The 25,142-nt window shown below is 24.2% G+C and overlaps 4 protein-coding genes across 8 annotated transcripts in view; 3 read left to right on the forward strand and 1 right to left on the reverse strand.

Moving 5' to 3' along the window:
- Positions 1-1,058: 1,058 nt before the first annotated feature.
- On the reverse strand, positions 1,059-4,412 carry LOC122509064 (ankyrin repeat, PH and SEC7 domain containing protein secG-like). The gene is made up of 5 exons (XM_043622831.1): positions 3,620-4,412; positions 3,149-3,233; positions 3,025-3,072; positions 2,350-2,560; positions 1,059-2,287 (listed from the first exon to the last, which is right to left on the reverse strand). The coding sequence occupies exons 1-5, from the start codon at positions 4,280-4,282 to the stop codon at positions 1,855-1,857; spliced, it is 1,440 nt and encodes a 479-aa protein (XP_043478766.1). The 5' UTR covers positions 4,283-4,412; the 3' UTR covers positions 1,059-1,854.
- Positions 4,413-4,757: 345 nt separating this feature from the next.
- On the forward strand, positions 4,758-11,668 carry LOC122508958 (ubiquitin carboxyl-terminal hydrolase 1). The gene is made up of 7 exons (XM_043622652.1): positions 4,758-4,995; positions 5,221-5,394; positions 5,570-5,808; positions 5,874-6,100; positions 7,107-7,612; positions 7,986-8,184; positions 9,786-11,668. The coding sequence occupies exons 2-7, from the start codon at positions 5,232-5,234 to the stop codon at positions 10,330-10,332; spliced, it is 1,881 nt and encodes a 626-aa protein (XP_043478587.1). The 5' UTR covers positions 4,758-4,995; positions 5,221-5,231; the 3' UTR covers positions 10,333-11,668.
- Positions 11,669-12,271: 603 nt separating this feature from the next.
- Positions 12,272-15,187, forward strand: LOC122508949. Of its 4 annotated transcripts, none has more exons than XM_043622634.1 (3): positions 12,272-12,681; positions 14,090-14,295; positions 14,413-15,187. In XM_043622634.1, the coding sequence occupies exons 2-3, from the start codon at positions 14,122-14,124 to the stop codon at positions 14,809-14,811; spliced, it is 573 nt and encodes a 190-aa protein (XP_043478569.1). In that variant the 5' UTR covers positions 12,272-12,681; positions 14,090-14,121; the 3' UTR covers positions 14,812-15,187. The 4 variants fall into 4 exon arrangements, with proteins under 4 accessions (XP_043478569.1, XP_043478572.1, XP_043478570.1 ...); XM_043622637.1 differs by having other exon boundaries at positions 14,140-14,295; XM_043622635.1 differs by lacking the exon at positions 12,272-12,681 and adding an exon at positions 13,434-13,522.
- A 2,228-nt stretch (positions 15,188-17,415) lies between these two features.
- The window catches only part of LOC122508948, a 61,979-nt gene continuing 54,252 nt past the window's right edge, over positions 17,416-25,142 (forward strand). Inside the window, exon 1 of one of the 2 annotated variants that reach the window (XM_043622630.1) lies at positions 17,416-17,692. In XM_043622630.1, coding sequence (XP_043478565.1) covers positions 17,631-17,692 — 62 coding nt within the window. In that variant the 5' untranslated portion in view covers positions 17,416-17,630. The remainder of the gene's footprint in view (positions 17,693-25,142) is intronic. The other variant, XM_043622632.1, reaches the window with a different exon arrangement.

Here is a 25,142-nt window from a genome sequence, read left to right on the forward strand (position 1 = left end):
TTTTTGAAAAATTTGCAGTTTAAGTCAAATTATTATTGTTTTAACATCATTTATGGAAAAAACAATAATGCGACGCATTTATAACCAAAAATGTAAATATCAAACTCAATTCTATTTTCTTTTCTATATAATTAATTATTAATTACACATTTTTATAGAGAGAGAGACAGTTCTTTAGTTTTCATTTTGCTGCAAATATTAAAAAAGGGATCAAGATTATTTTTATTCACATAAATAAAGCGCTACATATCTTTATTGTCATGGCAATCAAATTTATTATTGAATTTTAATTTAAAATTTCTAAATAATATAGAAGAAAATAATCAAAAAAGAAGAAAATTTCTGTTATACAAAGAATTGTTGTTGTAAAAAAATTATTCTGGGGAAAACAATTTTTTTTCTTCCCCAGTATATGAAATTAACACTTTTTTTCATAAACACAATGTTTCTTATAATGTATAGAAATTCTTCTCCAAATAGAGAATAGAATTATTCTAACAGCAGAACAATTGAAATGATTCATATGAGAATATTGTAAATAATAATATTTCAATAGAGAAAAAGAAATGTCTTTACGGATTCAGTATTATTATTAATATTATTATTGTTATTATTATTAATAATCATCGATCTGTAATTTTTGAAAAAATATTTTCCGTTTTATTCTATTTTTTAAAAAAAAATGAATATTGAAAAAAAAACTTCATTGGGAAATACTTTGATCTTCCATAAATTTTTTACGTGCCTAAATTCCACTTTCCGATAATATTAATATACTTTTTTAAAAAAAGATATTAAACCCTCGGAAAGTTGTTCTCATTTTATAGAAAAAGTTGTGATTTAAAATTTTCGAATTTTACGCTCGTGTTGCATTAAAAACATTACAAAAAAAACGAAATAAAATAAAAAAATATCTTTACAGATTATACAATTTTTTATTATTGGTGAAAATACTTTTTTTTCAATCGAAATGTTTCTTTTGGGAAAAAATTTAATGGTACAATTTATTTTTATTAAGATTGTTTTTCGTTTTATTTGTTTTTTTTCAGTACAATCATTTTGTTATAACCTATGTTTCGTATGATTGTTTTAGTATTATATTATATATAATATTATTAGTATTATATCAATATATATGCAATATATATATATATATAAACTTGAAATTGAAATAACAATTTGCCAATTATGAAATAAGGCTACTGCCTTCGGTGTATAAGTTTTTCTGTTTTTTAAATTTAATTATGAATTATTACATCTCTTGTAAATTCTATAAATGAACATTTGTCACTATTTACAGAAGATGTAAAAGTTACATCAATTATTTACAATCCGAGACTATATGCAAAATATATTTTATGCATATTAATTTGTAATATTTAGAATAAAAAAAAGCAAAAACTGAAATAGTATAAATTGTTAAAAATGTAAATTTCTAGAAATTAAACTTTCTTTTATCTTTGTTTAAGAATAAGAATTAATAATACGTTGTTTAACAGTATAAATCTCGGAAAACAAGACAATAAATTGTTCTCGGCACCAAACCTCAGTCAAAAAAAAACAAAGATTAGTTCGTTGATTCAGTGAATCTAAACAAAGTGCGTTGTTTATAGTACGAACTTTTTTTTTATAAACACATACATTCGTTTCTTTTTTAACAAACACGCGTTCATCGAGCTTACGAGTATTTTTATACCAAATATAATTTTTTTTTTGGAATTATTTCCAAAATATCCTTTTTTTTCTATAATTTTAGAAAACGTTTTTTTTTCATGTAAAATGTTAGGTCCAATGAAATTGGATAAAAAAGAAAGCTCTTAAGAAAATGATGCCCAGTATAAGTAATTGAGGCAATTAACTTGTTAAACTTAGAGAATTTAAGTTGGCCAATAAATCTCGTACGTCGTCTTGAATTTGATTTGAAGTATTTGATAATGAGAGACGTGAACAAAAATTACTGAGACTTTCAACTTGTTCTTGTGCATTTTTTTGCTTCTCGAGATAAGCGAGCAGCATATCGACAATATTGTGTACTTCCTCCTTTATTCTAATCATGTCTGCTCCTTTACAACTTTGTAGTATTTTGAGTTTCGTTTGAGCGATTTGCAGAGGATTATGTCCATGTCTATCGGATGAGAGAACATCGGTTCCTGCTTTTAAAAGTAGAGTCACAACTGATATTTTACTTGTGACTGCCGCTAAATGCAGTGGCGTATTACCGATGCAATCCCGTTGATTTGGATCTGCTCCGTGCTCCAAAAGTAGTCGAACCATTTCAGTATAACCTCTGGAAAAAAATTTTTGTTTAGAAATAGTAAAATTAATATTCAATTTCTAATTTTTATTTACCTGCACGATGCTAAATGCAGAGGAGTTCTCAGTTCACTGTCAATATTGTTTGGAGAAATTCCACTTTCTAATAGTCGACGCACCACTTCCAAGTTATTTGTTGCAGTGGCCATTCGCATTTTACGCTCATTTAGCGTTCCTTGAAATTCTTTCCATTTTATGCAATGTGGCCGAGCTCGAAAAAGTCGCATTTTCGGCTTAAAGCAGCTTGCTTTAAATTAATTTTTAAATGTTAGAAAAAAATTAACTGATTTATTTATTAACTAGCAAATGATATCCTTCTAAAAAATTCAATTATTTTCTAAAATTTTAATAAAATTCAATAATTAACAAACACGATTATTTTAAAAACTTGATAGAAATTGTTCGTAAAATTCAATTATTTTTAAAGTTTTTAATTAAAATTAGTAAAAAAAAAAACTCAAAGAAATTCTTCAAAAAGAATTTAATGGGAATTTTCAAAAATTTGAATAAAATTCTTCACGAGAATTCAATTATTTTCCTAAATAATAAAATTCTTCGAAGGGATTCTATTATTTTCCAAAATAATAAAATTCTTCGAAGGAATTCTATTATTATCAAATTTTTTGATAAAATTCTTTGCAACAATTCTTTTTTTATATATTTTAATTTTAAAATTGAAAATGAAAGTGTAAAAAACTGTAAAAAAAATACCTTGACGTGAGTTACTCTCGATGGAAAATGGAAGTCCACTTCTACGTACTAAAAAAGAAAAAGTGATGATTGGTTTTAAAAATTTTAAAATTTATTAAATTTGTTTTGAATTAAAGTTACTTACTTGTTTTTATGAATTCTACAGTCGATAAAATTTGATCCGGGCACTTAGGAGTGGGAATAATTAACATTTTAGATGCAGCGAAAGGCTGTAAAAAATAAAACAATATTTTTATAATTAAAAAAGGTCCTAGTTATTTAATTTCAAATAGTGAAAAAAATTATCGTATAGAAAAATTAAAAACCCGAGTTTCATTCTACAAGAAGCAAAATATAAAAATCGAGTTGATTTCAAATAAAAAAAGAAATGTTAAACTAGGTCAGGATCAATTGTCAAAAATTAAATATATTAAGGTCAAATGTGCTTCGTCACATTCTAAATTAAAATACGCTTGAGAAAGTGAATTAAATCCTTGACTGAGAAATGTGAAATGACCATAAAAAGAAAAGTATTGAAATAAAATAAATAAGAACAATAAATAAAAATATCGGACAATTTAAAATTTCTTAAATTTAAAAAGATAAGAAACTTTACCTGGAGTGCTTGTGAAGTCTGAATAGCCAAAGAACTCGATGTTCCTGGCCTGTTACTAAGTGAAATATTATTCGTCGATGCAATATATTTAAAATGATGAATTGATGTAATTGCTCCATGATTTGTTGAAATCAGATCACTTTGTTTTTCTTCGTCATGAATTTTATTTCCTCCTGTTGACATTATGACTGATTCAGAACTTTGAATAGCTAAAGGACTCGAAGTTCCTGGTCTACTATTAGTAAGTGAAATATTATTTGTCGTTGTAATATGATGTTTCAAATGTGGAAATTCAAATTCTAAATTCAATGGAAACGAATCACTTTGATTTTTTTTGTCTTCCATTTTATTTTCCGTTGTTGACATAAAAACAGTTTCCGAAGGATGAAAGGTCAAAGGACCCGATGTTCCCGGTAGATTAGTAAGTGAAATGTTATTTTTCGAGGAGAAATAATTTTTCAAATTTGGACGAAATGAAGCGTATGTTTCTATATTCAATGGAAAGGAATCACTTTGATTTTCTTCGCCTTCCATTTTATTTCCTGCTGTTGACACAAAGGTTGTACTGACGCTCGCCTGTCCCGCGGGGATATTTTCATGTTGAGCGACTAAACTGTCATTGGAATCATTTCCAGTTTCCACTCCCGAATCTACAGAAGTCATTTTACATTTGAATTTAAATTAACATTTAAAGTTTTTAAAGCTTTTAAGTTTTAAGTTCTTTGCCGACACAATTTTTTTAACACTGACTGAACGACGAACGAAAATAATAACAGCTGTGAAGTTAGATTCGGAAAAAACCCTATGGAACTATTCTGGGGGAATTTGGTGATAAACAATAATACCAACCTGATAGTGTACACTTTTTACAGGAGAAAAGTTGTACTGTTGTAGAAAATAATTGAAAATTAGTTAATAAAAATGTTTTTATTCTGTTTTTAATAAACAAAAGTCATACGAGAGAGAAATACTTGATTTATATTGTTTATACACTTTTAAAATTGTTTAAAAACGTTTAAAATTATTGATGCTCGCGACTACCAATCAAAACGGAGTGGAACTTGGACAATTTGTGTGCATTGACCTACAGCGCACCTATTGTTTGGAATAATCACTATAATATGTGTTGACCTAAGTGAATCTTGTTATATATTTAATGCACCAGAAAATTATTACTCGATGCACATTGATGCATGAAAAACGGGAAAGAAGATTAATAATTATTAAAAATCTATTCTACGGTCCACAGGATGAAAATGTAGCCTGTGTTTAGTAAATTCAGTTTCAACATTTCATTCAACTCTTTTTTTCGGATAAGTTGCATTCATAGTAATCCCAAATTATTTTTATTCCATGACTTCTTCACCCTATAAGACGTAAGTATTTTGATTATAATTGTTTTGTTTAAAACATAACTTATTCGATATTTGCATAAATTTGTCTATTCTTTAAATTAATTTTTTTACTTCAATATCGATCGTTTATTTTACTATAAATATTTCCAGTTCTTATTTTTATCTTTTTTGAGAAATTTCGCGCTCGAAATCAATGATGTCGTGCTCGAGCTCGAAATATATAGAAAAATTCATGCTCTATTTTAGGTTATCAGAAAATGACAGTATTAGAAGCTGAAGACGACACAGATGAACGATCGGCACCACCGAGGAAAAAGTTTTGCTTATCCCTTTCAGGACGAAGTCGTTCTGTAGGAAAAACTAATAATTTTGAGCCCACTGTCGGAGGGGGCGTCTTGGATCGTCAATCCAATTTCTTCGGTAAAATATAATTTCTTTGTTTCTATTTTTTCTATTCTTTAAATACTCTTTAAATATTCTTTAAAAGAATTTAATTTAATTTAATTTGATTTAATTCGATTTGATTTAATTTCTTTAAAAGAAAATATTCTTCAAAAGAATAAATAACTAATTGAAATTGAAATTATTTGAAAAGGTACGAGTAAAATGTTGAATGGCTGCAGAAATCAATCGAATAGTCATCAAACAACAAATTACGATATCATGGGTCCCGGTTCCGATGGTTTGAGGATAGCAACTCTTTGCAATCTTGGGAATACCTGTTTTTTAAATAGCGTTCTCTATACTTTGCGTTTTACTCCATCATTTTTGCATAATTTGCATCATCTTGCGATCGATTTATCGAGTCTCAATGACAAACACCTGCAAACTAAGGTAAATAGTTTTAAATAAAAAAAAAAATTTCTTTTTTTCAATTTATGAAATTTTTCAATTTTCAGATGAAGTCATCGTCTTTAGGACGAACTGGTGTTTCCTTATCAGCGAGTGGAAATCGCAGTATGAGTAGCAAAGATTTATTGGCGCTGGCAGGCCCTACAGAATACAATAAGCCAAGAATTCAAGTAGCCACGGAAAAATTACACGAACTCTTTATTGCCCTAAGAGAATCGGAAGTGAAGGAAAATAGTGAACCTTTTCAACCCGGTGCTTTCCTGCAAGCATTGAGGTTTGTTTTTGTAAATTAAAGGGAAAAAAAGGATTGAAATTATTTCAATTATTTTACATATTTCAAAAATTAAAAGAAGTACATAAATTATCAGGGTTACCACAGGTCAGGGAATTCAGGTAAAAGTCAGGGAAATTAAAATTGGTCAGGGAAAAAGTTCAAAAAAAAAAAAAAAAAAAAAAAAAAGTTCAACCAGGGAAAAAGTCAGGGATTTTTATTTAAAAAAAAGGAAAAGAAATTAAATTTTTAGAATTTATCAGAAAATTCTGAATTTTGGAGTCTCTTTTGTTTGCCTCATAAACTATGAAATTGACAAAAATTCTAATAAAAAAACCTTCAATTTTTTCTATTTCTGACAATAATTTCTATTTAAATAAAATTTTCCAAAAAAAATTCAATTTTAATTTTTTTTAATAAAGTTTTTCGAAAGAATTCAAATATATTTAGAGAATTGAAAAAAATAATTCTGAGAAATTCAATTATTCAATTATTTTCAATACAATTTAAGAATTCAATTATTTTCACAAATATTACTTTTTTTTAATGGGAATTCAATTATTTAAAAAAATTTGAATTCACAAGAATTCGCAAGAATTCAATTATTTAAAAAAATTTGAATTCACAAGAATTCGCAAGAATTCAATTATTTTCACAAATATTACATTTTTTAAATGGGAATTCAATTATTTGAAAAAACTTGAATAAAATTTGTCGCAAGAATTCAATTCTTTTCACAAATAATACATTTTTTTCATTTTTTACCATTAAAGAAATTGGTAAATAAATGTAATAGATCCTTTTTTTGAGTATCTAATAATTTTTGGAGTGAATCAAAATATTCTTCACTTCAAATATCAAAATATTTTCAGGGAAAGTCAAAATTTTTTTCTGAAAATCAGGGAAAAGTCGGGGAAAAACAAAATTAAATTTTTGTGGCAACCCTGATAAATTAAAAATTGAAGAAAAAGAAAAAAGTAAAAAAAAAAAATTAATATTTCTCTTACAGGGAAGTGAATAATATTTTTGAGGGCAATCAACAGCAGGACGCTCACGAACTTTTGGTGTGTTTGCTGGACAATATAAGGGAGACATTTCAATTGTTGGTTAGATATCGGGAAAGTCAATTTGGTCAGACAAATGGTGGAATTTCTGATTTTTCAGTAGAGCGCGCGATTGATTCTCAATCAGATGGTAATATAACATCGAGTAAACGACGCACGAAATGGAAGAAGGTATTACAAAAAGGCAGTACAATTGGTGTAGTACAAAATTTAAATGGCATTCAGTCGTCATCGAAACCAGCTGAGAATGGTTATTCTGAATTTACGGAAAGTAATGGCGATGTCAATTCACAGCAACATAGACATGAGAGCAGAAAGTGTTTCATTTCAGAGGATTTTGAGGGTGTGAGTTTATTGCGAACAACGTGCCTCGAGTGCGAGCAAGTCACTGAGAGAAAGGAAATTTTCTGCGATATTTGTGTACCAATTGATATCGATCAATCAAATGACGGTGAGAATTTTTTTCAATCTCTTTGATTTTTTTTAATAATAACAAAATGAATATTTTTTTTTAGTTTTTACTAATATATCAGGCCTTGGACAATATGTTTTTTTCGATTATTTTCAAAAAAAAGGCGATATTAAGTTTGACTTATTTTACATTTTTATAAATTTTGACAATAAAATTGCAATAAATCAGAGAAAGTAGTAAATTTAAACTAAAGTAGAGAAAAAGTAACTTAATAACTTAAAAACTTTATTGACTTTTTTAATACTTTTTTGAATCAACTACAAAGACTAATTTTGTGTCTTAAAATTGGTCCGAGGTCTGCTATTTATTTTTTTCTGACTGATTTATGAAATAAAGGAAAATATTTTTTTAGACGACGATAAGAAAAAGGATAAAATGAGTAGCAGTGAGGTTTATAGAAGAGCGGTGGTAACCAGTGAATTACTTTGCGAGAGAGATAAATATTGGTGTGAACATTGTCTTCGACTTAATGAAGCTCGACGAGCGGTTTGCTTTCCTTCCCTACCTCGACTTTTAATATTGCAACTGAAGAGATTTTCCACTGCAGCTGGGTAATTAATAAATTAATCGATACTAAGAACTTAGATTTTTGAAAAATATTAGTAATTCAAATTTTTCAGAAATTAGTTAAACTTTTTTGATATGTATTCAATTAATTATCAAAAATAATGGATGAATTTTAGTTAAAAACACTAGAAAAATTGAATTTTGAAAGAATTTTCAAATAATTGCCAAAATTCAATTATTTTAAAAAGTAATAAAAAATTCTGTGCAGAAATTCAACTATATTCAAAAAGTTTTTAAATTCCTCTTTAAAATTTCAATTATCTTTATAAATAATAAAATTCTTCTCCGAAATTCAATTATTTTCAAAAACTTTAATAAAATTCTACAAAAACATTTAATTTTTTTCATAAATAATAAAAATTTCACAGAAATTCAATTGTTTACAAAATTTTTAATAAATTTCTTCGCAATAATTGAATTATTTTTAAAAGTAGGTAATAAATCTCTTCTCCGAAATTCAATTATTTTTAAAAATTTTAATAAAATTTTTGGCAAAGTTTCAATTAGTTTTCCTCAATTCAATAATTTTCAATATCAACTATTTTAATAAAATCCTACGAAAACATTTAATTTTTTACGTAAATAATAAAAATTTCACAGGAGTTCAATTTTATTCAAATTTTTCATAAATTTCTTCGCAATAATTTAATTATTTTCAAAAGTAATAAAATTCTTCACAGGAATTTATTTAGTTGATAAAATTAATAAAATTCTCGTCAAAATTTCAATTATTTTTATAAATAATAAAATTCTCCGAAATTCAACTATTTTCAAAAATGTTAATAAAATTCTAGGCAAAATTTCAATTATTTTCACAGGAATTCAATTATTTACAATTTTTTTTTATAAATTTCTTCGTAATAATTCAATTATTTTTCTAAATAATAAAACTCATATAGCAGAATTTCAATTATTTTTAATACAATTTTAATCGAATTCTTCGAAAAATAACCAATATATATTATTATTTTATGAAATAGTTATTTAAAAATTTTATTAAAATTCGTCAAAAGAATTCAATTATTTAAAAATTTGTTAATAAAATTCTTCACAAGAATTCAGTTTTAAGAAGCATTTAATTATTTAATAAATTATTTATTTTTGTATTTAAAAAATTGAATTCTTGGAGAATTTATTCGAAAATTAATTTTCCAATAAAAATTGATTTAAAAATTAATTTTAGTTTAAATTTTAGATAATAATAGAATATTGAAAGTATTTTAGCGTGGATTATTAGAATTAATTGAATTTTGAAAAGGTTTCAAATTAAAATGTATGAAAATTTTAATTTTTCATACTTTTAACTAACAATTCTGCAGAATTATTTTTTTTTAGTTCAATTATTTTCAAAATTTTTAATAAAAAATTCAATTATTGTGACAAATATATCAATTCAATTCCTCCAAAGAATTTTATTATTTTCAATAAATTTAATATAATTCTTCGAGACAATTCAATTATTTACAGGAATTCAATTATTTACAAATTTCTTTTTCTAAATTTCTTTAATTTACTTGTTTTCTATTCTCATTTTCTTTCTTCTTCTAAAAAAATTTATTATTTAATTAAATAATTCTTAATGCAGATCAATGGAGAAGATAAACAATTACATGCCAACGCCATTGGATTTGGAATGTTTTTGCGAGGAGTGCTATAGCGAACAATCACAAAGAAGTGGTAGCACAATTCGCGGTGAATCGCGTCATTTATATCAACTTTATTCAGTGATAATGCATCAGGGTGCAACAATGACTGCAGGTCATTATGTCGCATATTCAAGGCTACCCGATGAATCAATGGAATATTGTCGCTGTAATCGTGATATAAAACGGCCAAATCAATCTCAACATAGTACGAGCAATACAAAGAATCAATCTCTAATTTCCAAATTTTTGAGTAGAAGTAAACCGAACATTAATGAAAGTAAGGAGACATCGATCAAGGCCGGTTGTCGTAGTGCAGAATGTTGTGGTATTCGACAGGGTAAACCCCTGGGACCTGGTATGTGGTTGGAATGTGACGATGAAACAGTGCGCGTTATTCAAGTGCAAGAACTCCAGGATAAACTCGCACACAATCCACGAAATTCAGCCACTCCCTATCTTCTCTTCTACGTGAAAACCACAACGTAAGCATTCCAAACGTTTCAAAATTGTATCCCTTTTTTTCTCAAATCCAAAAAAAAAAAATTTCTTTCTCGAGCTTGTTTATCAACAAAAATGATTTTTCGAAACAATTTTTTGAAAGATGGTTTCCTGAAGCCTTTTTAATTATTTTATTGATTTTTTAGTTATTTCTATTATTTATTATTGTCAATTATCAATTATCAATTACAAATTTCAAAAGTGATTTTAATTACACTATGTATCGATTTATGAAAATTTATTTAATCATTAATCATATTTCAAAGATATGCAAAGCTCGATGGAAAAATTTAATATATGTCACAGAGAGGACAAATAAATGTTGTAAAATTAGTCTGATCGTCAAAAATCAAATACCCTTCTCGGCATGAATTTTTAACCAAAAGAAAGAAAAGAAATCTAAAAACAAAAATAGTCGACACTCTCGAAACAATAGAAATAATCTGCATGATTTGTTTTTTAAAAAAATGCTAAAGAATTCCGTAAAAACCAATTTTTCAATTTTCTGAATTTTGAAAAAAGAAATTTAGAAATAAAAATGGTCGCTCCAAAAATAGAAATTTTGTTTATTTAAACGATTAAATAACTTCCACGTTTAATCACAAGGAGATAATGCAGGGAAAAATGATTTTTAGATTTTAAATACAGATTCCATTAATAATTAAAAAGAAAATAACTTTGGAACCTCAGTATTAACTTATTTACAAATAATTTAGGAGAAAGAGGGAAAAAAATTCTACTCTTAGAAAAGAAGAAAAAAAAACAGCTGGAAAAATATAGTTATTAAGTGCAGGGCTGCTAAACACTTTTTTTTTAAATGAAAAGAAGAATTTAATCAAATCACAAGAAAGGTGTAAATAATTTATTTTTCTTTATTTTTGCAAACATATTTTTATTATTTTTAAGTATACATAATTATTAAATTATGAAAAAAAGGAACTTCCATAGTTACTTGATTTAGTAACGTTAAAACGAATGCTTCTTGTAAATATTTACCATATTTTTAAATTATATTTTTTCTTTTTCTTTTTTCTTGAATAAAAATGACTAATGAGGGAAGATTTTCAAAAGGGATGAAAAGAAATTCCCTCGAAGTGATATAATGATATCAAATATTGTAGCCCTGCGGAATAATTAAAATTAAATGTTTAATCGCCGAATTAATTCGTGGACTGTATTGCGCAATTCTACTATTATTGATAAAAATATAATCTTCTCATTTTTGAATCTCATTTCTCTCCGTAGAAAACAGTGAATTAATTTATTTTCGATGCCTAAGTACTTGGGTGATTTTAAAGTAAAATAAAAAAATTATTTAACTCTAGTTCTGCTTTTTCTATTCAATCATCGTACCTCGAATGTCAAGTTGGAAATCTAAACGAAATTAAATATTATTAATTTAATTAATTGATTAAATCAAATTAATTAATTGTCTGTGCGAACGACAAAAAAACGACAGTAAAAAATATTAGAAAAGAAATCTTTTTTAATAACAATTTATTATATTTTTGTATGTTATTTAAAATTTAAATTATTCAACAATTTTGATACATTATCTAATATACCTAAGTATATTAATATTAATTAATTAATATTATAGTAATCAATTGATTAATATTATATTCAGCAATTAATTAATATTAATATTTAAAAAAAAAGAGTAAACAGTAACAAAAAAGTTTAGTTTCAGTTTTAAGGGAATTTATTAAACAATTCTCTTTCGTATGTATTTTGGTAAATTTTCTTCAGAAAAAAAGGAACCAACAGTTTCGTGATGATCCGAAAATTGAGCCTATCGATTGAAACATTCGTAAATTATGCCACGACGTATATCATTAAATTTATTAGCTATTCGATTTGGTAATAAATTTTATTAATCTCTTTCCTTTTTTGTAAGTAAAAAGAAATTCGAATATTTTTTATTATCTTCAATTTGTCATTTTTTGAATTAATGGAATAATTTTTTTCTTACAGGCAATAAGAAAGAAAACGACAACAAAAAAATGATCGAAGTAACAAGTGAGTCATTATTCTAATTTATCGAGGAAATTATTACTTGTTCTTTCTTTTTTTCAGGTGTAAATAAGGGTTGGAAGATGATTATTACAAATGTATAATGGATTCACCGTGGTATTTGTATGGTATTGTGTACAACTTATCCATATATCGATTATTTCGATACGGGTCAGTGGTAGACATGAATTCTCACCCTAACACGTCGTCTAGTCTCTTTTTAACTGTCGGACGTGTTTCATAGATCTTATTTTTTTTCCAATATATATAAGAATTCAATTTTTTTTGAAAAAAAATGAATCATCGTTCTTGATTATTTTAAAGGTAATGTAATTTATTGTCTTATTTTACAAAAGTGGGATTTGTGGTTTTTTTTTTGTAATTAATACGGTTTCTTACTTTCAAGCCGGTTGTACATAAGCGGAAGTATTTTCCCTGATCGATTTCTTCTTTATACGAGTTCACAACTTCAGTTCAGCGCTTTTATTTTCATTTTAAAAGAAAAATTATTTTTGCGTTAATAATTTTGAATTTAAATTGCTAAACAAAGGGGATATTTTTTTTAATGTAGTTTTTTTCTTTATGATGAAATTTAGGAATTTTCTATTGAAGGTCGAACTCATTTCAAGGCTTTATGGTGGAAAAAAATTCAATAATTGACAATTTTCCTTCACACATGTTTTCTATTATTGTGTAGAAATCTATTTTTTCCATCATGAAGTTCTTTTATATTTTTTGTAAATGAAAAACCGTTTTCTTGAATGTCACTTTTTTATAAAAGAAAATTTTTCTATTTTTACTATTGTGCTTTTTACTCGATTATTTCATTATTTATTTTTTCGAAATTGTCAATTTAAATTTTCGATCATTGTCATTTAATTAAAAAAAAATTATTTAAATCTAAATAAATACAATCCTTTCTCCATGAGGAAGCGAAATATTCTAATCTAAATTAATTTAGAAGATAATTTTTAATTATAAATTGTAAATTATAAAAAAATTATAAATATTATAAAGAGATAGAGAAAAAGTTTTTTTTAAGAATTTGTTAATAAATTCATTGGGATATTAAAATTAAATAAATACTTTTTTTTACATAATTTTTGGAGTAACTTAACATCCGATGTGATAATAAAACTTTAGCACCATTTTAAAAATTAATATGGTGAGTAAAATCAAGTTTTACTTATTCATTGTTTATTTCGTCCATTTTTATTACACGATCAATAAATGTGTTATAGGGACATATCACATGCATATACACTCACTGCCATTTTTAAGAGTATAATTATTTTAATAAACCATGTCAGTATAGTTATTTTTATTTTCCTGTTGTATTCAAATGTATTTTTATCTTTGTTTTTATTTAAATTTTTAATTAATTTCTATTTTGTATTTTCAATACTTATACAAAACACAATAAGATTTAATTTTTTTTCACAAATTTAATTTTAGTTTACTATTTTTTAAATTGTTGTTATTTATTTGTTTTTAATTTTCGTTTTCATTTTTTTCACCAACAATTTACTTTCAACTTTATTTTTAAATTTGTATTTATTTCATTTATTTAAACGATTTTTAATTTGAAAAATTGTTTATTTAAATTACATTTCTTTGTTTTATTTATTCGACAAGTTTACTTATTGCTTTATTTTTCTAAAATTAATTTTTCTAATTTTCATTAGATAATCTTTCATTTTTTGGTATTAATGAATAATGTTTGACTTTTCAGGGACTCGAGCAATTGAAAGAAAAGAAAAAAAAATGACGCAATATCAACAGGTTTCAGTGGATCTGCTAAATATGGTGTTTACCGCCTGCACATATTTGGCACTCGCTGGTGTAGCTTGGATTTTTTTGAGGCTCCTTCAGGCTTGCTTTTGGCTTCCCAAACACCTGAAAAAACAAAATAATGTCCAGCAAATGCTCCAAGACAAAGTAATTTTTATTTCGATTTTCAAGTTTCAATTTAAATCGTACAAATTAATGTTTAGAAATTGTTTCTAATTTTTTTTATGAATTCGGAAAAAAATGTTGATTAATTTTCTTTTCAAGGTGGAGAGTTACGAGAAGTACGTAACGGAATGCGAGGAAAAGGAAAAATTAATGGGCACCGAGGGTTATGCGGAAAAATTGATGGAAAATCAAGAGGCGAATCCGGAAGGGAATCCTGAAGGAAATCCTGAAGTTGAGAAACTCGATGAGAAAACAATGGCCGAAAGATGGAAGGAGAGACGAGAATGTCTCGAAATGTTGAAACGTGAATTGAAAAGGGTTCAAGAGGGCGGAGATCCCTATGATTGGGATCATTTACTCGATGACACTGACGACGAGGAGAAGAAGGAAACAAATCCCGAAACGAAAGTCAGTCAAGAAGATGAAACTACAGCGAGAATTGAAAATCTAAAAACAGACGAAGAAATTCTTCCCGTTGAGGAGAAGAAAGAAAAATAAACGAAGGTCGGTAAAACTTTTGTGATTTACTTCTATCGAAAGAGGAGTCAAAAAATCGCAAATTAATCCAGAAGTACAAATTTAATCAAAAAGTTAAAATTCTCAAAAAAAAGGAATTTCTTCTGAATCGAATTTTTTTTGTTAAAAATGAAAAAATTAAGTTACAAATTTCTTTCAAAAAGCGAATATTTTTCTCAACTACAAAGCAAACAGTGATAAACCGAAAGTACAAAAAAGTCAAGTATTATTAAATAGTGTCCTTTGTATTGTAACAATCGCTTTTAACAAAACAATCAAATTAGTTCTTTTTTCTATTTTTTTGAATTTATATTCCTTTTCTGTACTTTAAAATTTTTTTAATTTTTTATTTTTTTAAAGGTTCATTAAATAGTTATTCTCTAAACCTTAAAGTACCAATTTTTATGAGAATTTCATTGGCACTCGGAGGTTAAAAACTAAAAAGTTTTTAATTATCTTTATGAATCAAAATTAAAAAAGTATTAATATTATACAAATTAATCATAATATTAATAACAATTTATTAATTATTTATTAATTCATAAGATATATTTATTAAGTTAAAAACATTTATTTATTTATTAATATCCTCTTATTAATAAATAAATACAAATTTTTAACTGCACAGTAATGAATTATTTTTAATTTATTTTAATAACGAAAAAAAATCAAACAGTAATGAATAAAATTTTTTTTAAGTACTGATTAATAGATAATCATTTGATTATAGTTCGTGAAAGATTAAAATATATGCCAATATATGTAACAAATTAATATTAGTATATTTAATTTTTTTATTTGGTATGTGGAGAAATTAATTTTTGAATTCAATGCGCATATCACTACAAGTGCCTTTCCACATAAATAATATAGAGATAATTATTTAAAAAGAGAAAAAAAAACTAAGTGCACTTTGTAAAGTATTTCTGGGTGTTTTTCTAGCACGTGATATAATGAATAGATTTTAGATTAGTTTAAAAAGAAAAAGTATTAATTGAAATTATACGTTTGTACAGTAAACAAACATTACGATAGTCTTCAAATTGGGAAAACAAAAACAATTTAACGTCTTCGGTTAATACTCTATTTTTATAGAAAATTATGATTCTCAATTTCAATTTTGAACGGTTAGTTGCAGCAGTGCTGCATTTATTCAGATTGTAGATTTAATTGAGAGAATTTTATTTATAACAAATATATTTATTTCTTTATTAATAATCACTGTAATGAGTCCAAATTTTAAAGGCACACAATAATTTTAAGTATTTTTCTCCTTTGTCATAATTTACTTTTGGATAAATTTTTCTATATTTTATTTCGCCTTTAAAATAAATTCTAAAATTAAATTAATTTTAGATTAATTTAATTTTAGTCTAAAAAATTGTAAATTAAATTAAAATTAATTATACTTTAACAAAATTATTATTTAAATTAATAAAGCTGAAAATTAATTTAAAATTAATAGAACTTAAAATTAAATTTGAATTAATTAATTTACAATTAATTAAACGAAATTAATTTAAAATTAATTAAATCAAATTAATTTACAACTAATTAAACGAAATTAATTTACAATTAATTAAAGTAATTTAATTTACAATTAATAAAATTAAATTAATTAAACTAATTTAAATTTTAAAATAATTTATTTTTTAATTTTCACGTAAACAGTATTTTGATAAAAAAAGTGTCTATTTATAAATAATTACAGTAGTACTAGTCGATCTAGTATATTAAACGAAATATATTAATATTTTACTGATATGTTTCTTATATTAAAAAAATTTTATTATTAAATTAAAGTAGATTAATCAGAGAAACATAAATGTGAATTGAAAGGAAAGTAATTTTGCAATATAGTTATTTAAATATTCTAGAATTTAGTTATTATTAATATAAATAAATAATAGATTTTGTTTTACAAAAATTTGAATTGTAATTGATCGTTGTTTTTTAAATATAAATATATAAAAAAAACTGTCACTTGTCTTTTTTCCGTTTTATGTAAAGAACAAAAAAAATTACAACTTAACTTTAATTATTATTAATTGATTATTTATTATTATTATTACGATTTACAAAAAAGTGAATTCAAATTAAAACCGTTTTCCCGCCATAATTTTAGTCCAGTAAGTGGCGCCATCTTTCTACACGTGTTTTTCAGTTCACAAGTCGCTTATTATAATATTTTAATTTAAATCAATAAATAATTAAGTCTATAATTACCAAAAGTACATATTTTGATTAATTATAAAAATGTTTTTCGTGAATTGAGAGAGGAAACAAGCAAAAAGAGTGATGAATATTTCCCTCACAGCACCGGGATATTCAGGATATCCCAGAGACGTCCTGGGGATATCGATTTGTTTTCGGAAGTTTGGATATCCCTGGATTATCCTCTGGATATCCATGGACGTCCCTAGGATATCCCAGAGATATCCAAACTTCCGAAAACAAATCGATATCCCCAGGACGTCTCTGGGATATCCTGAATATCCCGGTGCTGTGAGGGTTGAAGCTTGTTTCTGATTGGTCCATTCAAAAAAAAAAAAAAGTTTTCAATGTCAGCGCATGCGCAGAGTGAGTAATTTGGGAAAAATTTATTGTCGAGAGAAAGTCAAAGAAAATGGAGCCTATAGGAAAGTGTATACAAGTTTTATTGTTTATAAATCTCAATTAAACTGTTAAATTCAAGCAATTATGATAATTCATATATGAAATATACATAATATAAAAAATGAATTTTACTGTGAGATAGTGATTCTTTTTGATACCGGTACAAAAGTAATGTGGAAATTCCAATGGATACCGAGGATGGTGACAGCGATGGTTCCACTTGTCACTTAAGAAAATCAGAAAAAATGTGAGTAATTTCAAATTTTCTCATTAAAAAAACAAATGAAAACATCGGAGAATAATTTCTGGATGATAATTGTTTATGATTTTCTCGTGATGACGTGCCTAGAGAGTCTTGAGATAGAGGTAAATTTTGAGGTTATGTTTTTCGTGAATTATATCGTAAATTGCATTGTGCGTTGTTTACAACGTTTACACCTGATAAAATCTAATATATTCGGGCTAATTATAAAGTTTATTTATTTATTCGGAAATATTTGTTTCCTCGACGTATAATAATTTGTCAAAAAGCCAGCTTTTGAAAATTGTTGAACATTATTGTTGCTCAATATTAATTTATTAATATCCTGCAAGTCAACGATCTTTTGTTTCCTGTCTTTGTTGATTTTACTTTTATTATATATTGTGAGATTGTTGCACTTTATTTATTACACAATTCGCTTGGCAATGTAATTGGTTAAATCAGTGTTATTTGAAATAGAATTTTAATTCAGGAATTTAATAACTTTTTTCGTATTTTATTTTATTTGAAGTTAAAATAATGCACTATTAAATAACTAAATTTCGAAATATTTTGATTTCTATCCTATTTATATTTTATACTATTTAATAAATATAATGAAATGTGAGAACTGGAGGGAATTATTAAATGAAATTTAATTTTAATTTGAAAATAGAAAAAATACGGAAAATACAGAAAATACTTTTTGAGAAGAGGGAAAAGTTCCGAGAAATTTGTATGTTGGTGTCTTAATTTAAATAATAGAAATTTTTTCAGAATCGAAATGATAGATTTGATAGAAAAGGGAAAATGTTACTGACCGTTGACCTGTGGGCATATTACGTCATCACTTATAGACACCCTGTATAAAGTTAAGCCTTTGTCTCATCTATTTCTACACATTTGTGCGACAATAACATCCCTATTAATGTAAAAATATCCTTAAAATAGACCGAGACATTTACCTTCGAAGGTAAAACCAATATTTACGTCACACATCAACTAGTATAGACGTATACATATATAAGCATATATGAATAATTAATAAATTATTGTTTTGCGACAAGGCAGAATAATTTCGATTTCTTTTCCATTCAATAAAAATCAAATTACTACTTGAATTAATAAAAATTTTCAGAAGTGATTGTGGTGAAAATATAGGATTTTTTAATCGAGAAATTCAAAAAGCCTTTTTAATTAATTTGGGAAAATTTATTTGTTTTTATTTTTTAAATTTACACTAATTTTGAAATAAAATAATTTTTTTAATATTTAGGTCTTGGATAATATGAGTTTTTTCAATTTATTTACAATTTTTTTCTATTTTTTCGTCTATTTTCGAAAGAGGCGACTTTTTTCGACTTATTTTTCGGAAAATACGACTATTTTGACTTTTCTTCCACATATTGCAAAAAATACCATTTAAACTGCACTTGACTTTATTTTGTTTACTTTAAAAACTTTTTAAAAAACGTTGAAGAGTTACAGTTGAAATTTTTAACAAAAATTAAATTTTTTTTATTTCAACAATATTGAAGTCTGAAATAACTTTCTCAAAATTATTAGAAAAATAATTTATTTAGAGAAAATTTTTTAATTAAAAATTCTGGAAATTGAATTGTCAAAAAACTTTCTAAAAATTATTACAAAATAATTGATTTAAAGAAGATTTTTAATTAAAAATTCTGGAAATTGAATTCTGAAAAAACTTTTTGAAAATTATTACAAAATAATTAATTTAGAGAATATTTTTAATTAAAAATTCTGGAAATTGAATTCTCAAAAAACCTTCTGAAAATTATTACAAAATAATTAATTTAGAGAATATTTTTAATTAAAAATTCTGGAAATTGAATTCTCAAAAAACCTTCTGAAAATTATTACAAAATAATTGATTTACAGAATATTTTTAATTAAAAATTCTGGAAATTGAATTTTGGAAGAGTTACAATTACAATTACAAATTTCTGGAAACAATTGAATTTCAAAATTATGGACAATTCAGTTTTTCAAAAAATCTCAACTAAAATTACTTTTAAATTAGTTGAATTTTTAAATGCAAAAAATAATTGAAATATGTTCTTTTTGTAAAATTGATTTTGAAATAATTCTATTAAAAATATATAATTGATTATTTAAATTAATTATTTAATTATAATAATAAATTTATTTAAAAAATAAATAATTAAAATTGCATTTTAAGTGAACTTCACTTTTCTTTTTTTAATAATTAAATTCTTAAAGAACTTTTTCTAAATTATTTAAAATAATAATCAATTTAGAAATGAATTTTAGTAAAATATTCTATAGAAACAATTCTATAATCGTCGTCAAATTTTATTGCTATAAATTTTATACTTTGAAGAATATTACATCAAATTCTCAAAAATAATTCTATTTTTAAAGGAAAATGTGAAACATAAAAAAAATATATTGAAAATAATTGAATTTTACAAAAACTTTCGAGTTGAAAACAGTGAATTAAGGGGAAAAGTTTTTCTTTTAAATTAAAAAAAAATACATATATTATTTGACTGGAAATATATTGAGAATCTTAATATAGAATTTGAAGGGTTAAGCATGCAGAAAAATAAACAAGAAAATTCGAGTCAAGGTAAAGTAACTATGAGTAACTATTGCACTATTAAGAGCATCGATTTGTTTCTTTGCGCTTTTGAAGAGTCCCCAATGTTCTCTTTAAGACAGTTAATTCACGAAGGACCCCAATTATTATTTATCCTTCACCCGATTTCTTAAGCTCTGCTCTGTTTTTTTATGTAATATGCAAAAGAATCCGCAGAATTTGACATTCTTAACATGATTTAAATCCATCATCTATATATTGTGAATATGCAAAATTAATAAATTGAATAAGAAATTTAAAAAATAATAAAATTTTCTTTCATAAATGATTTTTTCGACTTTTCTTCCAAATATTGCAATAAAAGACCACATTTTTTTTAGTAAAAAATGCAACTTATTTCGATTTTCAAAAATTCTTTCAAAAATTATTTTTGAATAACTTTTCTAATTAAATTTTCGAAATGTAGAATTAAAAAGATTTTGAATAATTTTTCTAATTAAATTTTCAAAATGTAGAATTAAAAAGATTTTGAATAATTTTTCTAATTAAATTTTCGAAATGTAGAATTAAAAAGATTTTGAATAATTGAAATTTTGTAAAATTTTATTGAAAATAATTACTTTTCTTCAAATATTTTGTTCCAATTTTCAAAAATCAACTTTTGACGAATTTCCATTGCAAATTTTGAAAAATAACTGAATTATCAAAAATCAATGAAAAATCTTTAAAATGTAGAATTTAAAAATGAAAATTAATGAAAATTTGCTTCTAATTTTTTAAAATTCAATATTTTCTGTATTTTCAAAAATTTTTGAAAAAATATTTTCAAAAATTAATAACATTTTAAAATTTTTTTTAACACTTTGGAGAAAAAAATCATGTTCAAAATATTAACGTTTTCAGTACTTCAAAGTCCTTTTAAAGTTTATTGTTCGCCAAGCGGGCATTAAATCTTCTTTGTTGTACCAGTAAACAATAATAATTAAAATTTATTTCCGTACGAGTGAGCTTTTTCCTTGCCCCTTGTTAAAAAAACACATTCACAATTCTTTTTATTTTTTTCCATTATTATATTTTCTTCCGCAACAATGTTTTTCATTTAATTGATTATGGCATACATTTTTTCTAATTTCCTTGATAATGAATTTTTCATGATTTTCTTTCACTCGTATATACATAATTTCTTTTTTTTTCTCTTTTTTATTGTTATTATATTGATGAGTTGTGTTCGAAGAGAACAGAAAAAAATAATAAAAACTTAATTTCAATTTTGAAAAATAATTAATTTTTTCTACAAGAATAAAAATAGTTCAATAAATTAGGAAAAATTTTGATAGAATTATAAATTTCTTCGTAATATTTTTTGTATTTTTTAATATTTAGATCTGCAAATTTCATGTAGAAATAATTCAATTTCAGAAGGTTTTAAAATAAAATTTTTGAAAATTTCAATTCCTGCGAAGAAATTAGTAATAATAGACTATTTAAGATTTTAAATAATTTTTTTTTTGGAACGAAAGAGAAAAAAATACAATGTAAAGAAAATTCATATTTATCGAAAAGTTCGCCGAGAGCATATTTTGTATAAAGTAGAAAAATTCCTAATAAACGATAAAGAAAATAAAAGAGAAACAGGAAACTGTAAAAAAAAAGAAATTTCTCCAAAAACACGATGAATAAAAATTGATATCCAGATAAATTCTTCGATATAAATAGCTCATTGAGTATTTTATTAGAAGTTCTTATTTTTATCGAGAAAAATTTCTCTACATGAATATTATAATAAAGTGAATATTCCCTCTCTCTCTCTCTCTCTCGTTTCAAGGAAAATTTCAATGAAAGATCATTTCCAATGCTCAAGATTGCAGAATTTTCGAAGGCAGTTCAACAAGAGAGAAGCACTAAAGTGGTTGCTTTTAAGCACTAAAAAGAGAAAATGAGAGAGAGTAGTCACGAAATATAAGAGAAAATGGATTATGAGAGTGAGAAGCAAAACTAAAGATACAGGTTCTCCTGTTACTCCTCTGCTACTGCTGCTGGTGCTGGTGCTGGTGGATCGATAAAATGGACCTGCGTGATAGTCGGAGGTTTTCCACGTGTAAACTGATAAAACGTTTGAGACTTGGCAAATAAAATTCTCCTATAAAGAGAAAATAAAATAGACAATCGGATTCGACACCATGGAAAAAAACGAAATAAATTCTATAATTTCAATCTCTTTCAATCAGTTTTCAATATGCAGCTACAAAAATTGAAAATTGTGCCATTTCTCTCCTTTTTTTTATCGCAGACGTAAAAATTTTTTATTTTTCATATAATACAGGATTACCACAAGAATTTTATTTCTTTTTCTTTCTATAATAACTTCTCCCTGATTTTCAGATGGAATTTTAACTGTTTTCCCTGATTTCTATTAAAAATTTTTTTTGAAGATAATTGAATTCCCGACAATACTTTAAAAAATCGAAACTTCAAATAAAAATTTAATTAAATTTAATTGAAATAAATTTTATATTTGAAAGAATTTAATTTTACTGATTCAGCCTTCGCACTCATCTACTAAAAACTACTATTTACTACTTTTTTTACGTTTTACTGTTTGGGTACTTTTTTTAAATTTCAACCACTAAAAGCTACTATTTCTGCATTTTTTTGAGAATTTACACTACTTTAAATTCGCTAAGAAATCAAAAAACTATTTTCCAAAAAGTATAATCAAATTCTTTAAAACGATTCAATTATTTACAAAAAATATTCGAAATTCAATTATTTTCAATATCTAGTATTTTTATCAAATTTCGAAAAAGAATTCAATTATTTAGAAAAAAAATTGATAAAATTCGTACAAAATTCAATTATTTTCATAAATAATAAAATTTCCACAGGAATTCAATTAATTTAGAATAGCATTTTAAAAAAAAATTCGAAAAAATGAAATTAATCAATTAATTAACAAAATTTTTATACAATTCTTCATAATAATTCAATTATTTTCAAAAATAAAGTTTTTCCACAAAAATTCAATTATTTAAAATAAAATTTTTCACAATAATTCAATTTTTTAAAATAAAATTTTCATAATATTTATTATATTTCTAAAAAATAAATTATTTAAAACAATGTTTATAAAATTCTTATGAAGAATTCAATTGTTTTCAAAAATAACAAAAACTTGTCACAGAAATTCAATTTTTTTAAAACATTTTAATAAAATTTTTAGCATTAATTCAATTATTTTCATAAATAATAAAATTCTTCTCAGGAATTCAATTATTTTCAAAAAATTTTAATAAAATTCTACGAAAACATTTAATTTCTTTTATAAATAATAAAAATTTCACAGGAATTCAATTATTTACCATTTTTTTTATAAATTTCTTCGCAATAATTCAATTATTTTCATAAATTACAAAATTCTTCACAGGAATTCAATTACTTTCCCAAGCAATAAAATTTTTAACAAGAATTCAATTATTTTTGAAAATTTTAATAAAATTCTTCACAAAAATCCAATTATTTTTTCTAAAAATAATAAAATTCATCGCAAGATTTCAATTACTTTTAATATAATTTTACAGGAATTGCTCAAAAATGTAATTATTCATAAAAATTTAATTTCAATTCCTCGAAAAAATCAATTATTTGAAAAAAAGTTTTTTTAAAATTCTTTGAAAGAAATTCAATTATTTACAAAAATATTAGAATTTTTCCCAGGAATTCAATTATTTTTAAATATTTTAATAAAATTATTCGAAAGAAATCAATTATTTTAAATACAATTATTTAAATTAAATTTTTTTGAAATAATTCAATTATTCTTTTAGTTTTTTTTAGAAAATTCTTCCCAAGAATTTAATTATTTACATAAATAATTCTTCAAAAGAATTCAATTATTAAAGATAAATAACAAAATTATTCCCGAAAATTCAATTATTTTAAGGCATTTTAATAAAATTCTTTGCAAAATGCAATTATTTTTATAAATAACAATATTCATCACAAGAATTCAATTATTTTTAAAAATAATAAATTTTTCCTTGGAAATTCAATTTTTTTTAAAATTCTAACAAAATCGCTCGCAAGAATTCAATTATTTTCATAAATAATAAAATGCTTTTTAGGAATTCAATTATTTTCAAAAAAAAAAATTGAATTAAGTGCCACACAAACATTCAATTATTCTCAAAAATTTTAATAGAATTCTTTGTATAATTTAATTTATTTTAAAAACTTTTCGCAATTCAATGATTTTCAATATTTACTATTTTTATAAAATTTCCAAACAGAATTGAATTATTTAAAAAATTAATTATTTTTAAAAACTTTTCGCAATTCAATGATTTTCAATATCTATTATGTATTTTCATAAAATTTACAAAACAGAATTCAATTATTTAAAAAAAATGTTTGTAAAAATCTTCGTAAGAATTCAATTTTTTTTATGAATAATAAAAATTTCTCATGAATTCAATTATTTAAATCAGAATTTGCATAAAATTAGTCAAAAGAATTCAATTATTTAAAAAATTTTATAAAATTCTTGGCAAGAATTAAATTACTTTTATAAATATTTAAATTCTTTCAATGAATAATAAAATTCGTTAAATTCGTCAAATTAATAATAAAATTCGTTGCAGGAATTCAATTTATTAGCAGGATAAAAGAGAAGTAAATATTTTTTATGAAAATTAGGAAAAAGTCAGGAAAGTAAAATATAGAATGGAGTTTTTGTCAGTCACAATTTTTCTAAGGTTATCAAATTGAGACAAAAAAGAAATCAAAAGTGTTGCGAAGCATTATTTTGATTACTTTTTTGTTTCAATTTGATATCCTTAGAATAACTGTGGTTTTGTGAAGTTTCTAAAACGAGTT

This window comes from Leptopilina heterotoma, unplaced genomic scaffold (assembly GCF_015476425.1).
Source record: "Leptopilina heterotoma isolate Lh14 unplaced genomic scaffold, ASM1547642v1 Lhet_59, whole genome shotgun sequence".
In the NCBI taxonomy this organism is placed as follows: Eukaryota; Metazoa; Arthropoda; class Insecta; order Hymenoptera; family Figitidae; genus Leptopilina; species Leptopilina heterotoma.